Raw genomic sequence first — 16,837 nt, 5'->3', positions numbered from 1 at the left:
TCATTTAAAATCTTCTGCATTCCAAAAAAGATTGCACCAGCTGGAGACATACCCATGCAAACTGCATTCAATTCTATATCTGTTATGGGTCGGGATCAATCCGGAACAGTCTGTTCTGTCTATTGGTCTGACAAGGATGGCGGGATTGATATGGAATTTAATAGGTCTTTTCCACCTCTGCGCCTACAATTCCATTAATCCCATTTGCTGTGGATATTGCAGGAATAGTTTGTAAGGTTCCAAGTCCTGATGATTACCTGGAATTATTCTTGATGAGTGGCTCTTTTTAGCCTTTTGACTTTTTTTAGGCAGGCTGAGGCACAACGGAATGGTGCTTGGATGCTAAACTGTGCAAGTTGAAATACCAGTGCTGTTTCTGGCATGGAATATAAATATGCAGTGGCATCCTGGATGCCAACTTTTACATGTTGCTTAGCGGTGTGCATTTTCAAAACTGAGCTTGATGACTTCAGTCATTCATTTCAGAGCAGGGGGAAGCCAAGGAAATCCCCCCCCCCCCAAATAATCCATTGCTTGGCTTTAAATATTAAATAATGCAGCAGCCAAGGGGTGTGCTTTCTCCTCCTTCCCTCTCCAGACAGTCAAATGTGTTCTCTTTTTTTTTTCATTCTGTTTCTTTTGCTTTCTGTTTCATTCTTTTAATCTTTGACTTGAGACTTTTTTAGGATTTGCATTATTTGTTAGTTACATTACAATGCAATATTCATCTCAATCTGCAGTGTCAAGACATTGGAGAGACTCTAGAAATGGTGCAAATTAATCCTTAGGGAATTAGCCATCAGATCCCCAGCGGATTATTTAGATTATTTTTTTCTCATCTATTTCCTTGTTATTTTGTTCTTTCCATTTCCTCTGTGCACATTTGGGATCTCTCTTTCCTTTATTGGTCCTTTCCGGTTGTCTGGCCTCTCCTTCCATTCATCCCCTCTTGTTTCAATCCCACGATTTACTCCTCTTTTCCAATTCTCTCCTTTCCCCCTCTCCTCCTGCTCTCACTTTGGGGAGCTGTTTTCCTTATGTTGGGCCTGGGGGTGGGGGGCTGCTGTTGTGTTGGCCAAACAACCAGTGCACAGTTTCCTTATGAGGCATGTAAAGAAGGCACGTTGCACTGCCCCAACACTGGCTATGTAGAATCTATACAACCCTTGCAAGGATAGTGTCTCCCTGGAGGAAGATGATGTGGGAATAGACTTTCCCAATGTGAAAGGTGGACTGGTGATCACGCCCCATATATGGCAACCAGATACTGGTTATCCACTGACTTATTACTAGATATTTTCCATGAGTTATCAAGTGACTGGACCTGCTCCCACTTAAGTCAATACCAAAACTCCATTGACTTCAGTTGGGTCAGGACTGAGGCCAAATTGTAAATCACTTGAGTATTATCCCTGTCCGCATTCTAACTGAATTTATTTTATGTTCTTTTTTCTCTTACATGCCTCAGCACAAAACCCAGGTGATTTACTTTTGCAAGTAAAGTGCCTTTGGTGGGTGTTATCAAACAATATCTTTCTTATTTATCTCATCTTCAAAAGCGTTTACATGGCATCCATCACTGGTGTCCAGGTACCTGTAGCAGTGATGTTTTTTCTGGTTTATTATATTCATATACTTGCCTGTCTCTAGGCGGTGATTAATCCTCTGTCCTACTTTTTCTGGATAAGGCAGCTCAAAATCAGTCCTTTTTACAGTGATGAGCAACAAGGAAACTGCAGAAAACAGAAATGAAACTGGAGGTCAAAACAGAAGTCTCAGGGATTGGGACAGGCAATGAGCAAGGACTTCTGTGGAGTGCTTTTGAGCGAGGAAGTAAAGCACTGCAGGGGGCAGTGGTGAAATAGGACAAAACAGGCAAAACAGGCCTGATCAGACACTCAGATCTCAGTTATTTTTTTCATTCTCTTTTTTATTTTCTTTTGCTTTCTGTTTTATTCTTTCAATCTTTTACAGGTCTGTCGCATCTTAGGCACATTTAACATGTGCGATTTCAGCTTTATGCGGTCGGCAAAAACAAACAAACAAAAAACAACAACAAAAAAAGAGAAAAATAACAATTTAAATACTGTTTCTGTAGTGCGGGCAATTCCGCCCATCATTACACTCAATGTAACTTTGACTATTCGCGATTTTCGCTTTAGGCACTGACTGCGGAACGTAACCCCAGCGTAAGATGAGACAGACCTGTACTTGCTCAAGTGACACAGAAGCATTAAAAAAAATTAAATACAAGGTACTTAATTAATTTAATTAGATGCAAGCTACTTCTTTGGCCCTGATGGAATGGCAATGCCAGAGCATAGCACTGCGTCCCCCGCTGGGGACAGAGAGTGGAGCATCACCCCTTTACTGATGTTTCCTGCTACACGCTCTTCCAAATTGATGTACTCGGGCAGCCCTGAAAGTGCATTTTGCACGTGCAGCAGCTGAGCATGGACATGTTTAATTTTATTTCACTGCATTTCATTGCCCCTAGGTACTAGACATTTGAACCTTAACTGTGCTTGCTTTTGTAAATTAAGGTCACAAACTTACTATTTCTGAACTATCGTTTTTTCCTTGAGGAGTGTTTTTCTGGTGGTGTTCAACTCCTGTCAGTGTTTCGAGTGGTTTCCAGAAATATGCTATAATAATAATAGGCCTAATTGTAGAAGCTTGTTGATTCACGATGCAGAGCAGAGGTGAAAAAAAGTGCTCCCTTTCAGCTTCTTCAAAAGGTTCTTTTTCCGTGATAGGGACTGAAAGCGCTAGTCAAATGCACTGTCAGCTGGAGTGGTGTGGAGCAGAGTTGACATTTTTGTTTAAAAAAAATGGTTTAATTAATTTTGAATGCCAAAAAGACACTATAGGGTGATCAGCAAAATGCTGACTATGCTAAACATCTTTCATAACAAAGACTACAAACACTGCAGATCTGCTTTCAATAGCAGTTACAAGGCCTCCTGCTTTCAATAGTTAATACCAAGGCCCCTCTCTCACCGAGGCTTAGCAGTAACAATCAAAATCCTATGCTTAGAATGTTGACACGCTGAGCACATTTCGAAAACCCCACATCTGTGTTCTCTATGGATGTTCTATTCTGTGTATCTCATACCCCTAGTCCAATCTAAAGTGTAGCATTTAGAAACACTGAGCTAATTACTGCTTTTGTCGCCTCTCCTGAAAAGTAATTCATGAGCTCCTAGACTCAGCAACGAAAACAAAAAGAAGCGGGGATAGGGTGTAGTCCCTAAAGGGTCCATCAGCAAAGCCTTGGAAGGAAACTGAAAATGCAGATGATTAGGAATAAAATGGAATTCCAGAGAGAGATAAAAAAGAGATGCCATGAGGAAAAATTAATATGCTGAGGATGTTGAATCCCAAATCTAATGGTATTATAGGGAAGGTGGAGGCAGAGGTGAACAGATCAGTTGAAAAAACTTTGAAAAATGAATACAATCTGGAAGCACTGTATTCCCAAAAGAAACATAACTTTCTTCTTCCCCTTCATCAAACTGGGAGCAGATGCACATGTAGGATCGCAGGCAGCAATCTGGAGACTTGCTCCAACCAACAGAGAAGTTACAGGGCATCTCTCTGCCTGTTTGGTATTATTACTCCAAGATTACGGAATCCGGGCCTGAAAAAGAATGACAAAGTGGGTGAGATGTCTCTATATCCCGGGACCAGCTCGGCTACAACTACCCTGCATGCCACACTGAAAAAGAATAGCAATGCTAACTTGATATCTAGTCTATTGATCCAGGCTCCTGAGATCCATTCATATTTCACTTTGCACTGATAAAAGGCTGACTGTTCTTAAGACACGACACTGCATGTTGGGTCGCCTGTCTAGATCATTAAGGGTTGGCAGAGGTGGCCTGATATTGTGCAGCATCCCACGTAAGAGCAAGGCCCTAAGCCAGGGGGGCACGTGGAGTTGCCTCCTTTCAGGTCCTGATGCTGGAGAACAAGTTGGGTGCTAAATTTACTCACAGTGGCTTATGAGTAAGGCTGCGAGTCTGTCACGGATTCCGTGACTTCCTGGGACCTCTGTGTCTTCTGCAGCTGGCAAGTACGACTGACCCCAGGGCCGCTGGAGCAGAGGTGGCCCCTGGGTCAGCCGCACTGCCCCCACAACAGCGGCGGTCCTGGGCCACCCCCCGCCAGCAGCAGTGCATCAGTCCTAACCTGGCAAGGCTGCCCCCACCAGCAGCAGCGGCGGTCCCAAGCAGCCCTCCGCCAGCACTGGCGGCTGCCATGGTCCCAGGCCGGCAGGGCCATCCCTCCAGCAGGCACACCAGTGGGCACCCCGGAGGCCCCCCCAACAGGTGCACCAGCAGAGACTCCCCCTCCAGAGCAGCAGCTGCACACCCAGAACCCCCCAAAACACCAAAGATTTAGTCAGGGCTATATAGGAGAAGTCATGGACAGGTCACATGGCCGTGAATTTTTATTTATTGCCCCTGACCTGTCCATGACTTTTACTAAAAATGCCCATGGCTAAATCTTATCCTTATGAGTTTGAGTCCGTGCAAGACTGTGAATTCCCTGTGCAGCCCCAGAAACAAGCACTTTGTGCCTGTTGTTGGAGGAATCATTGCTGTACTGTTTATACATAGATTCTTGAATGGCAGATCAATAACAGAAGAAGCTGTTCCTTGTATTCATCTACTCCTGCCTCGCAGCCAGTGGCCCAGGCAGAATTTTGCCTGCCTTAGCCAATGGGATTTTCAACTGTATCTACTCAGCAGAGTGGATCTAGTTTTCTCTGGGATTAAAGAAGACCATACAAAATATAATACAATATATATACAAAGGGGTGCAAGAGGAGGGAGGGGAGAAAAGGGGATTGAGAGTGCTTATGACCTGGATAATGAAATACACGTAGAAGTAGGTGGGTGGGAATGGGAAGAGGTTTTATATATCTGTTGCAGAACTAGCAAAATTCTGCTTGCACATAGTCAATAATTTTTTGATTTGATGGACAAGTGAGATATGTTTTTCCCCACCATTATTATCCTGGTAAAGGGTAGCCAAGAGTTTTGGAACCAGAGCTAATGAAATTCCAGAACATTTTTGCAAGGCTTCTATATGTACTGAGTTTTCTATCCACAGTGACTAATTAATTTTTTAATAGGCAAGTGGAATATTCTTCCCTCTCACCTCCTCCTCCCAAAAAAAGTATTGTCAGGATAACGGGGGGACAAGTATATTTTGAAGATAGGTGAGTGAATTTTCAGGGCATTTGTGAAAGGCTTCTATATATTGGACACATTTTGGTCAGTGTATATGGAAAACAAAAACCAGAGAATCAGTCACTCTCTTTTAAATTAAGTACAGGGCAGTGAATGCTTTTGTTATCACCTGCATTGGTGGTTCAGTGGTAGAATTCTCGCCTGCCACGCGGGAGGCCCGGGTTCGATTCCCGGCCAATGCAAGTACCGCTTTTTGCCCCTGCTTCTCCCAGAGTAACTTGGATCCAATACTTTTGCCTCTGCGGGTCTCTCAGGCGATGGGGATGGGTTCCCGCCGAGCACCACAACAGTAGAAGGGCCCCAGGGCTGCGCGCTCTGAGTCAGGCGGCCCCAGCGCCGAGTTCCGCCAGGAGGCCCCAGTGCGCGGCTCCGCGGGGCCTAGAGCTCTAGGGGCGGGGGCGGCCTCGGCGTGCGGCTCCGCCGGCGGGCAGGAGGCGGCGGGTGGACGAGATGGAAGTGTAAGGAGCCTCGGCGCGCGTGTAGGCCGCTCCCGGGCGCCGCGTGGGCGCGGCTGAGGGACCCCCTCCCTCCCCCCGCCGGCCGAGCACCCACCGAAAGGGGACCCCCTCCTGGGGGGGGTCTGGCTGTAGAGGGAGCGGGGGGGGGGGTCTGGCTGGAGGGGGAGGGGAGCCCCTCCTGGGGGGGGTCTGGCTGGAGGGGGAGGGGAGCCCCTTTTGGGGGTGGCGTCTGCCTGCGGGGGGAATTGGGGGAGGGGAGCCCCGCTGGGAGGGGGGGCGTCTGGCTGGAGGGGGAGCTGTGGGAGGGGAGCCCCAATTGGGGGGGTCTGGCTGGAGGGGGAGCTGTGGGAGGGGAGCCCCAATTGGGGGGGTCTGGCTGGAGGGGGAGCTGGGGGAGCCTCTTCGGGGAGGGTCTGGCTGGAGGGGGAGCTGGGGGAGCCTCTTCGGGGAGGGTCTGGCTGGAGGGGGAGGGGAGCCCCTCTTGGGGGGCTCTGGCTGGAGGGGGAACTGAGGGAGCCCCTCCTGGGGGGGGGTTCTGGATGGAGGGGGAGGGGAGCCCCTCTTGGTGGCGGCGTCTGCCTGCGGGGGGAGCTGGGGGAGGGGATCCCCTCTGGGGGGTTTGGCTACAGGGGAGCTCCTCTTGGGGCGGGGTCTGGCTACAGGAGTGGGATGTGGACTTTAAAGGATAAGGGGACCCCCCCACCCCCGTTGGTTGGGATCTGTCTGAATAGGGAGCTGAGCATGGTGCGTGAGGTGTTTTCCGGGGGCTTCCCTTTCCGTTGGGGCTGACTGAGAATTTTGTGTAGGAGGTGGGATCCTGACCCCACAGGGCTGCTGAGGTGAGGTGAAATTGCCCCTTAAACCTGTGGGAGTGAGGGTTCCCCCTCACCCATTTGCCAGCTGCTTCCGTGGCCAAGGTCAGGGCTGCAGAAGGTGGTGGTGTTTGCACTTTGACAGTGTTGTGTCCCAAAATCACAGGGGTCTATACTCTGCCAAGGCTGAACCTTGACATCTAGTGCTTCCCATCACGATACCACATCAGAATAATTGTCTTCTGACCTCATCCGTGCTATGTAGTATCATCCTGCACTGATGCAGAATTGAGGTGGGATGCAGGACATGGCTGCAAAGTACTATGTGGACCCATGAAATATACGAAGGGTAGTAGCTTTGCATGGTGGGCGTAGTGCAGTGCTTTGTTGCACCCCAAATCTAATAATCACCTCACTTTCTCCCTGTGTAAATTAAGAGGAACATTGGGGAGGCAAGGAGGCAAAATACTTTGAATATGTTAAAAACTGTAATTATTTAGGTATTGATACTCCAGATTAGGCCAGTGCTCTTGGACAGTTTGTTAACAGTTTTCTAATGAGAAACTGCATTTTTGTTTGCTGGAAAAATATTGCTGAAACATCTATTTGAGTAAAACACCATGCGAATTGTTTTAACCCTCTAATAAAACCATCCTTTCTAGTCAGACGTGCATGGACATAACATTCTTCCCATCTTCTTTCTCTGTTCTTGCCATAAAGTTAAATCCAAATCTTGCTTTTGAGGCTCCTTGGGGACCTTTATGCCTGCTTGCAAGAATGGAGCAGACTGGGACAGAGAGGATAGAAACATAATGTGCATGTAACTACAATTCGAAACACAAGAGGCAAGTCAAATTCTTGCCTAGCCTACAAACCTTCAAAGCAATTAAGGCAAACAAACAAAAATAAACAAAAACATGAAACAAAATTAAAAATCAAAACAAACAAACAAACCAGAAAGTTACTACAGCAGAAGAGTGCTGGCTCAGGGCAGTAGTGCTGGGAACTCCAGCAATTTGTTGTATATCTGGGTGCTGTGCATGTATACAACACAAACCTATATATTTCTAAATAGACAGTAGTACGCACTTCCAAAAAGTTAAACTACCATTTTGGCAATATCTCTGAGGCACAAAATAATCTAATTTTTCATTTAATCTATTTTGAAGTTTAAAAATGAATTCTAGAGATAATTATTAAACTAGTCTTTATAGAAAGCAAGTTTCATAAATGTTGAGTTGTGCTGTTATCTACATACATACAGCACTGATTTCTGATAAATATGGGTATTAAGGTACTAGAATCTCAGCTGATGTATGTCGGCATAGCTTCTTCACTGACATCAGTGGACCTAACAGTGTTCTATACCATCTGAGATGCGGTCTCTCCATTCGTATAATTAAAGCTACTTATTGAAATTCAGAGGTGGATACTGAAGAGGGGTGTTGTTTTTATTAAAAATATAGGACCGTATTCTGTCAGCCTTAAACCGAGTTGCACCTTTTAGAGTAAGGCCCCTGCCCTGGAAGCTACTGTACTTGGAAGGACCTCTGTGTATGCACAAAGCAATTAGCAGGATCAGGACATAAGGGGCTATTCAACATGTGACAGGATCTGGCCCATTGAAAAATTCCTACTCATTCCTTTGATGAATAGGACCTATCATAACTGGGGGTCTGATCCTGCAAGCAAACACTTATGCACATGCTTAACTCTACAGCTGAGCATGGCTCCATTGATTTCAATGCGACTGCTCATGATAGTAAAGTTAGGTATGTGTGTAAGTGGTTGCAGGACCCTGATCCTGCAGTGAGTCCGTGGAAGTGGACCTTTGCCCAGTGCTGAGACCCATTGAAGGTGGTGGGAATATTGTGCAGTCCACCCCATGTAGAACTCTCAGCCCTGTTGGGGGCCTAATGAACAAACACCCCCATCTTGTTCCTCAAGCAGTCCTTAGAAGAGGAAAATCTTCAGATAAAATTGTCACAAAGCTCTCGAAATTCAAAGATGAAAATTTGTTATATTCCTCCCCCTCTCCCCCCCCCCCAAAAAAAGTTCACAAAATGTTTTGGTTTAGAAATGGAATGTAGTTTTCAATGTTAGAAGCATAAGGTGCCAATAATAATTTTTTAAAAATAAGGGCTCCCATACAGTAAAATAAATAGTATTATATCAAGAAAAATCTTTCAGTAATATTTCACTTAGTACAGCAATTAAGGCCATTGATAACTCTTGAAGGGACTCTAATACATTACAGAGTTGGTGTTGAAATCAAGTCAGTTTTCCTTTTCCGTTCAACTCTGAGTCGGCGGAGTGCTATGTTTAGACATCTGATATAAAACTATATATCGAACTGATATAAAAAATAAAATATGTTCTGGTATTTTATGTACATTCTTTTCTTTAAATCTTTTGGTTGGTTATTTTTTATTACCCATAAGAGGGCTGGGACTGATGTGAAAACTGAAATCTATACTTTATAAACGGTGCCAGTTTTTCATAAAGAGGTAACTCAACTTGAATAAGCACACTAGCAATAATGTTTCTATTGTATTGTTCAGTTTAAAATCCTACTAGCCTGGCAAAATATAAAATGTTGAGAAGATCCAAGGTCTGGATGGGTTTAGGTTTGGCACACATTGGTACATGAAAAGAGTTTAAGCCATTGTGCCCTAAAAGGCCCTGAACTGTAGAGGTGTACAGTTTTAAAAACAAACCAATCCTTTGACTTAAATGTAGTTTAAAAAGACCCACATCCTGCAAACCTTGTGTTTACTGCACATAATCATCTCACTTTTTTAATTGGATGATTTTATATGTGATTCTTCCATGGCATTATTATTATTTATAACAAAGAATGTCCTCATCCATAAAGATTTCTGTGGCAATTGACTGAATGCAAAGATTCCAAAGAACTGCATTTACCAAATAAACAAAAGTGATATGGTTCGTAAAACATGAATGAAAACTGATGTGTGTGTGAGCTTACTTGCTGAAGATTCTCTCGAGTCAGTTTAGGAGGTCCCTTTCATTTAAAATCAATAATAGCACCTATGGAAGTTTGTGGAAGGCATTTAGCTTGTTTGAATGTGATGAATGTGACAGTTCTATTCAAACAGTTGACTACTTGACAATACATTCTACCTTTTTATATGGTGCAACACAGACCTCAGAGAAAAGCGTTTTTTTTTTTGGTATGGTAACTTTCTGTTGTTGTTACTACTGTCTGTTTGCTCAGCAGAATGTATTGTGCTCTTGGCTAGTTTTTCTACATAACATTTATTTATTTTAAAAAATAAAATTACAGCATCCTCTACTTAGTTAGGGCATGCTTAACTCAGAGCAAACCTGTTTAGCCTAATGATAGTGAATGTCAATGATTCTTGGTTAATTGGGATAGAATTATTATACGTTTCACTTAATAGGGAAGCATTTGGTTGGTGGGAAGCTCTAAACTTCAGTCTGCTAGTGTAGAACTTGTCAAATAAACATTAAAAGAACAAAATTAAGATGAAGTGCAATGAATATTATTTTATTCTTTCATTTGTATTGTGTACTGTATATTTTTTTCTTTTTTATAATAGTCTTCTGTAATGGTTCTGCCTATCACTCTTCACTCAGACAAAACTTCAGGGAGTTTTATCTAATCCTGGAGTAATGGGGCAGGTTCTTAATTAGGATGGTAAGCCATTCGTTGGGGTGTCCCAGTTCAGAGGATTCTGTTGTGCAAGTTAAACACTTCCTGATGCTTTGTGGGCTAAGTTGTAGCCAAATATTCTTAAACAGTTAGTTTGTGTAATAGCTGCATTTGGAGTGTGCAAAAATAAGTAACTCCGAAAGACAGCAATAGCCAGAAATTATAGAGGATTTAACAGAATTGTGATCCTGAAGATTTTATAAAAAAAAAATCTCAGAAATTAACAAGAAGCGTTCCTTTTTTTTTTTAGTGTCCACACAGATCAGCAAAGAATAGAGAATAGATTTTTGACAGTTTCATTTGAGACATGCATAATTTTTTGTTTTCCAGGAAAGACGCAAATGCTGCATTGCTGAGTAACTTTGAGGTAAGTTTATTTGTACCATGATTTTAAACTGACAATTTATACTCCTTTTGATGTCAATGAGAGCATGTCCTGGTCCAAATACAAATAATGTCTCCAGGGAGTTGTAACCAGGGAATTAAGGAGATTTGTGTGTAACTTTTGATTTTTCACATTTGAATTTTTTGTTTTTATAGGTTTGGTAAAATGGGGTCTATTCCTGGCTTTAAAGGGGACCTAGACAAGTTCTTATTCTACTGTTTGCATGGTGAATGTGAGCAGGGTTTGATCCCAAATCTGTGAAAAAACAAAAAAACCCCAAACCCAAATATTAGTGTTGTATGTGTGTCCTCAAATCCATGAGAAAATAGTCCTTCAGAACATCAATAATTTTAATGATTATCTTTTCTCTTCTCCCACATTTTTATGTTACCAATTTGCTGAATACCCTTACTTTGTTTGTATGCAGTATTCATAACCTGGGGTCAGATTCTCTTTTACACCAGTTTTACATCTGGGCAACTGCCCTGGTTTCTTTGCAGTTATACTGTTCTCTCATCAGGCCCAAAATTTTTAAAGTTGTCAACTTTGTACCTGAGGAAAGTAATGCCTAAATGGACATTTTTAAACCAGTCTTAAGACAGAAATTAATATACAGCCAAGAGAATGATACATGAAAATAAAAAAATAATCCTACAAAAAGTGGAAACATGGACAAATTACTAAGGATGAGTACAGAAGAATAGCGTGAGCCTGTAGAGATAGAATCACAAAGGCTAAGGCACAAATTGAGTTACTCCTAGAAAAGGACATAAAAGGCAATAAGAAGCGGTTCTATAAGTGAGTTAGGAGTGAGAGAAAGATGAAGGAAAGTGTAGGTCCACTACTTAGTGGGGAAGGAGAATTAAGAATGCATGACATCAAGAAAGCTGAGGTGTTTAATGCCTATTTTACTTCATTCTTTGCTAATGAGGTTAATAGTGACCAGATACTTCACACAATTAATATTAACAACAAGGGGAAAGGTGCATAAGTCTGAACTGTGAAAGAACAGGTTAAAAAATGTTTAGATAAACTAGATGTATTCAAGTCAGCAGGCCTGATGAAATTCACCCTAGCGTACTTAAGGAGCTAGCTGAAGCAATCTCAGAACTGTTAGCGATTATCTTTGAGAACTCTGGCGGACAGGTGAGGTCACAGATGTCTGGAGAAGGGCAAACACAGTACCTATCTTTAGAAAGAGGAACAAAGAGGACCCAAGCAATTATAAAGCAATCACCATAATATCAATACATGGAAATATACTGGAACAAATTATTAAACAATCAATTTGTAAGCACCTACAGGATAATAAGGTAATAAATAATAGCCAACGTGGATTTTCAAGAGTAGGTTGGTCTAGTATGATTTGACTGAGTTAGTGACCTAGTAGATGTGAGGGAACTGTAGACATAATATATCTTGATTTTAGTAATGCTTTTGACACGGTCCCACATGACATTCTTGTAAGCAAACTGGGGAAATGTAGTCTAGATGAAATTACTATATGGGTGGTGCATAATTGGTTGAAAGACCATACTCAAAGAGTATTTAATAATGGTTTACTGTCAATCTGGGAGGACATATCTAGTGGGGTCAAATGGGGTCAGTCCTGGGTCCAGTTCTATTCAATATTTCATTAATGACTTGAATAACGGAGTGGAGAGTATGCTTATAAAATTTACGGATGACACCAAGCTGGGAGGGATTGCAAGCACTTCGAAGGACAGGATTGAAATTCAAAAGGATCTCGACAAATTGGAGAATTGGTTTTAATTCAGCAAGATGAAAGTCAAGAAAGACAAGTGCAAAGTACTACACTTGGGAGGGAAAACTCAAATGCAGAACAACAAAATAGAATAACTGTTTAGGCCAGGGGCTGGCAACGTTCGGCACGCGGCTCACCAGGGTAAGTACCCTAGCGGGCCGGGCCAGTTTATTTACCTGCTGACGTGGCAGGTTCGGCCGATTGCGGCCCCCACTCGCCGTGGTTCGCTGTCCCGGGCCAATGGGGGTGTCAGGAAGCCGCAGCAAACACATCCCTCGGCCCACGCCGCTTCCCACCACCCCCTTTGGCCCAGGACGGAGAACCGCAGCGATTGGGGGCCGCGATCGGCCGAATCTGCCGCGTCAGTAGGTAAATAAACTGGCCTGGCCCGCTAGGGTGCTTACCCTGGCGAGCCGTGTGCTGAACGTTGCCAACCCCTGGTCTAGGCAGTAGTACTGCTAAAAAGGATCTGGGGTTTATGGTGGAAAAAGCTAATATTATTCTGTGGTGTGTTAATAGGAGTCCTGTATGTAAAAGATGGGAGATAATTGTCCCATGTTACTCAGCCCTGGTGAGGCCTCATCTGAAATACTGTGTCCAGTTCTGGGTGCACATTTGAGAAAAGATGTGGACAAATTGGAGAGAAGAGGAGAGGAACAAAAATGACAAAAGGTTTAGAAAACCTGACCTAACAGGAAAGGTTAAAAAAAAAATGTTGGCATATTTACTCTTGAAAAGAGAAGGCTGAGGGGAAACCTACTAACTGTCTTCAAATATAGTTGCTATAAAGAGGAGGATGATCAATTGTTCTTCATATCCACTGAAGATAGGACAAGAATTATTGGGTTTAGTCTAAAGCAAGAGACATTTAGGTTTGATATTAGGAACAGCCTTTCAACTACAAGGATATTTAAGTACTGAAACAGGCTTCCAAGGGTCGTTTTGAATCCCTGTTCTTAAAAACAGGTTAGACAAATACCTGTCAGGAATGGGCTTAGGTATACTTGTTCCTGCCTCAGCACGGGGCTGGACTAGATGACCTTTCAAGGTCCCTTCCAGCCCTACATTTCTGTGATCAACTGCTGAATCCATTTTCATGTTGCAGAGAAAAACAGAATTAGAACTGGAGGAAATCTTTGCCAAAAAAAAAAAAAAATCAATCCAGATGTTTTCTGAAACGGCTGCTGCTAACAGGGTCACTATTTCATGCTTAACTTGAACCATCCTGCATCTCAGAACTCTCTGCAGTACCTACTGAAATTAAAATCAGTGCTTTAAAAAAAAAGCTCTTTGTAAGTCTCTTACAGCTTGGTTTTAAAAGATCTTGGAGTAAGTCCACACTACAGAAAAAATGTCTTTTCTTAACATGGTAAAATCTCAGTAATGGCAAATAGTTTGTTGTTTGGAAATGTGTTATTCGGCCCAGGTAAACTCTAGAGGGGAGTCTAGGGTTTACCTTGACCTGCTAACACATATGAGAACTACAACTGCCTTGTCTTCATTATGATTTTACCATGTTAGTTAAGAAAACACCTTTTTTTTTCTTAGTGAAGAGAAGGCCTTACTGAGCCTTTTTTACAGTCTTCAGAGTGAAAATGCCTTTTTGGTGATGGTAAGATGGAAATGTGACATTAGTATGAGGTGCAAATTCAATCAGATAACTTGAGGATTTCAGTGCTTTTTTTTTTTTTAAAGGCTTTAAAAACCATACATTTTTCTTCAGATTATTTCCTTGCTGAAGTTTTGAAGTTATATATCCATTTCATCCTGATTTTGAGCTAAGTCTTGAAGTGTTTGACGAGGGCAGAGTATGCCACCTGTCAGTCATTAGAAGATCTTTAATGAAATATTTGGAAGGAATCTTATTGTTTAAGAAATAGAAAATAGCCCATGGTTTTATGTCAGAGGATGTAAGTGTGGTATTAAATATTTATTTAAAAAAATCTACCATCTCAGAATGGAAAGCAAGGATGGAAGAAGAAATTATGGCTTGCTGCAGAATCAGACCTTTCCAATACTTCTCTGTATTCCTTTTCAACATGCCAGGATGTTATGGTAAAATTGGGTATGGATCCTACCTTTCATGTACAAGAAGAATTCTTGCATTGTGTAAATCTTCTGGCACCCCAGAACAAGGGCCCAGTGCAGTGACGTGCTGATCACTTTGCAAGATCGGACCCTTAATTATATGCACTAAATATCTGCACTTATTAAAACCACTTTCTGTCCCTCGGTCTGTGCCATCGTCATCTTAGCCTCAATGCCTCCCCACTATTGCCATATATACCCATATGTGCTGAGTGAGAAAGTGAAAGGAAGTGGAAAATGGAATTACTGATGAGACTGCTCATTCACCATTTCCCTTTCTCAGCATAGTTGTCTCAGCACATATAGCTTTTTAATTCTTTTCAGGAAGGGATTTGCAGTGTCTGCAGCTGTAGGCATTTTAAGCACATTTTTCAGCACTCTTCTGTTTACAGATTCCTCTAAAACTAGTATCCTCTTTCTCTTGGGCTGCTATTTGTGCCTTCGTTTCTCTGTATTGCAGCTTGACGAGGGTGTCTAACTCAATCAGTGCCAAGCTAATATTTTGCTCTAAAAATGTCTGAATGAAGCACAGGACTGTGAGTCAAGAGATCTGGGTTCTATCCCTGATTCTTTGAAAGATTTCCTTGGGCTAGTTGCTTCACCTGTTTGTACCTCATTTTCATCATCTGCAAACAACACTTGTAGTGTACACAGTAGTGTATTGGTATATACTGTGGGTATAAAGTTAATGTTTTCACAGTGCATTGAGATCCTCAGGTGGCAGGTGCTATAGATGTGCAAAATTATAGGAAATGATATATTATAGGAAATGATATCCCACATAGGATTAGGGCTAGTCATGTTTCTCTTGACCACAGTTAGAAAATGCCAACTAGTGTTGAAGGAACTATGCTGACGAAGATGAAGGCAGGGGGAATCTTGCACAATATGCTTTCTTCCCTATCTCCTTCTATAAGAGAAAATATTACAAAAGAGCAGTGCATTGGTTAGAATAAGTAAAGTGTAAATGCAGCTCTAATTCACTTTCCCTCATTTAACCTGATATTTATTTGTATGTAGGTTTGTGGAATCAGTGTCCTCTTTCAAGTCCCAGTTTGGTTATATTTACTTGTACTGTATTTAGTATATAAAGACTGCACTTTGTTTGAAGATCAGTTATAGCAACATTTGCTGTAATGGCAGAGTTACTGGTAACATTGCTCATCATATTTCATTGTAGTTTTATGAACCAATTTTTACAACAATTTTTACAAGGCCATGGGATTTATAAGTGAAACTTGAGTGGGGCGGGTTAAAAACTAAGGAAGCAGAAATAGAAGGGTGTCCATTACTTAGATTTTGTTATCAGCTTTGAACATATTGGGAGGCATGAGGTGAAGGCACTCACAATAAGTGCACAAGTAGCCAAGTTGTTCCCAGGCAATGCAATTGTAGTTTAATACGGATCTGTGGTTAGGGATCCAGAATTTAAGGCAGCAAGCAGCATTGCTGTTAAAGTAAGTTTAAAAATTACAACAGACAATTCAGAAATGGGGCACGTAAGCAGTATTTATTTTTGGTCTATTGCAACCTTAAAAATAATACCATCTGCTACTCTGGGCCCAAATATAATGAGTACAGTGTAAATGCTTAGATAGAGAAATACTGTTCTTTAACTAAATATTTAGAGAATTCTTTTTTAGACTTAAAATCTACTCCCTCTTCTGAGCTCATTAGTGACGCGCCAGAATGCTTTATTCCAGGACAATATATGCATCAGAAGAGACTCTTGGTATCAGGGCATGGAGACTCTTGGTATCAGTGATGACCCATAAGGATGCATTTGCGGGGGCTCTCTGTGAACACAGAATTTTCACAGAGTATAAAAGGAATTTTAAATAGATGATTTAAAACATTTCTGTACTGAATGCCTCCCACAGCCTGGCTGGGAGCACTTAAGCATGTGAACCACTGAAGCCTAAGTGCTTTGCTGCATTGGGGCCGAAAAGAATAACAGAAGTTGTCTTTACATTTTACTACAGTTCTGACTGTCATGCAAGAAGATGTAGTAACAGTGTAGTAGGTTTGTCAATACTTTATTTTAGAAACTGAAACATAATTTAGTTTAAAAATTCTTATTACATAAAACATCAAATAGTTAATTTCATTCCTACAGTTTTGAGCATTCAAAAACGTGGAGACGTCTTTATTACTCTTTTTTCAACAATATTGCTGCTTTTCTAAGGAACTCATTGTCGGGGACTTTTTAACCCAGACGGCAAGGTTCGTTGTCTGACCGCAGAGTGAGAGACAGGCAACACCAGCAAGGTCCAATACAAGCTCTTTATTGAAGAGTGCACACAACAATAGAGAGCGGCCCGTCTCCAGAGAGAACCAGCCACGATTACAATAACTAGTGAGATTATATAGACAG

General features: G+C 42.1%; 1 protein-coding gene and 1 non-coding gene across 6 annotated transcripts in view; both read left to right on the top strand.

Moving 5' to 3' along the window:
* Nucleotides 1-5,325: 5,325 nt before the first annotated feature.
* Nucleotides 5,326-16,837, top strand: part of CRCP (CGRP receptor component) — a 45,393-nt gene continuing 33,881 nt past the window's right edge. For 2 of the 5 annotated variants that reach the window (XM_005283418.3, XM_065573363.1), the window contains exons 1-2: nucleotides 5,326-5,437; nucleotides 10,556-10,592. In XM_005283418.3, coding sequence (XP_005283475.1) covers nucleotides 5,436-5,437; nucleotides 10,556-10,592 — 39 coding nt within the window. In that variant the 5' untranslated portion in view covers nucleotides 5,326-5,435. Of the gene's footprint in view, nucleotides 5,717-10,517; nucleotides 10,593-16,837 lie in introns of those variants that run through there. The other 3 variants (XM_005283417.5, XM_024099703.3, XM_065573361.1) reach the window with 2 other exon arrangements.
* Nucleotides 5,370-5,440, top strand: TRNAG-GCC (transfer RNA glycine (anticodon GCC)). The gene has a single exon. It is a non-coding gene; the product is annotated as a tRNA-Gly (tRNA).

Source organism: Chrysemys picta, chromosome 19 (genome assembly GCF_011386835.1).
Source record: "Chrysemys picta bellii isolate R12L10 chromosome 19, ASM1138683v2, whole genome shotgun sequence".
Lineage (NCBI taxonomy): Eukaryota > Metazoa > Chordata > Testudines > Emydidae > Chrysemys > Chrysemys picta.
The sequence above is the reverse complement of the archived record's forward strand: the minus strand, read 5'-3'. Positions and strand labels throughout refer to the sequence as shown.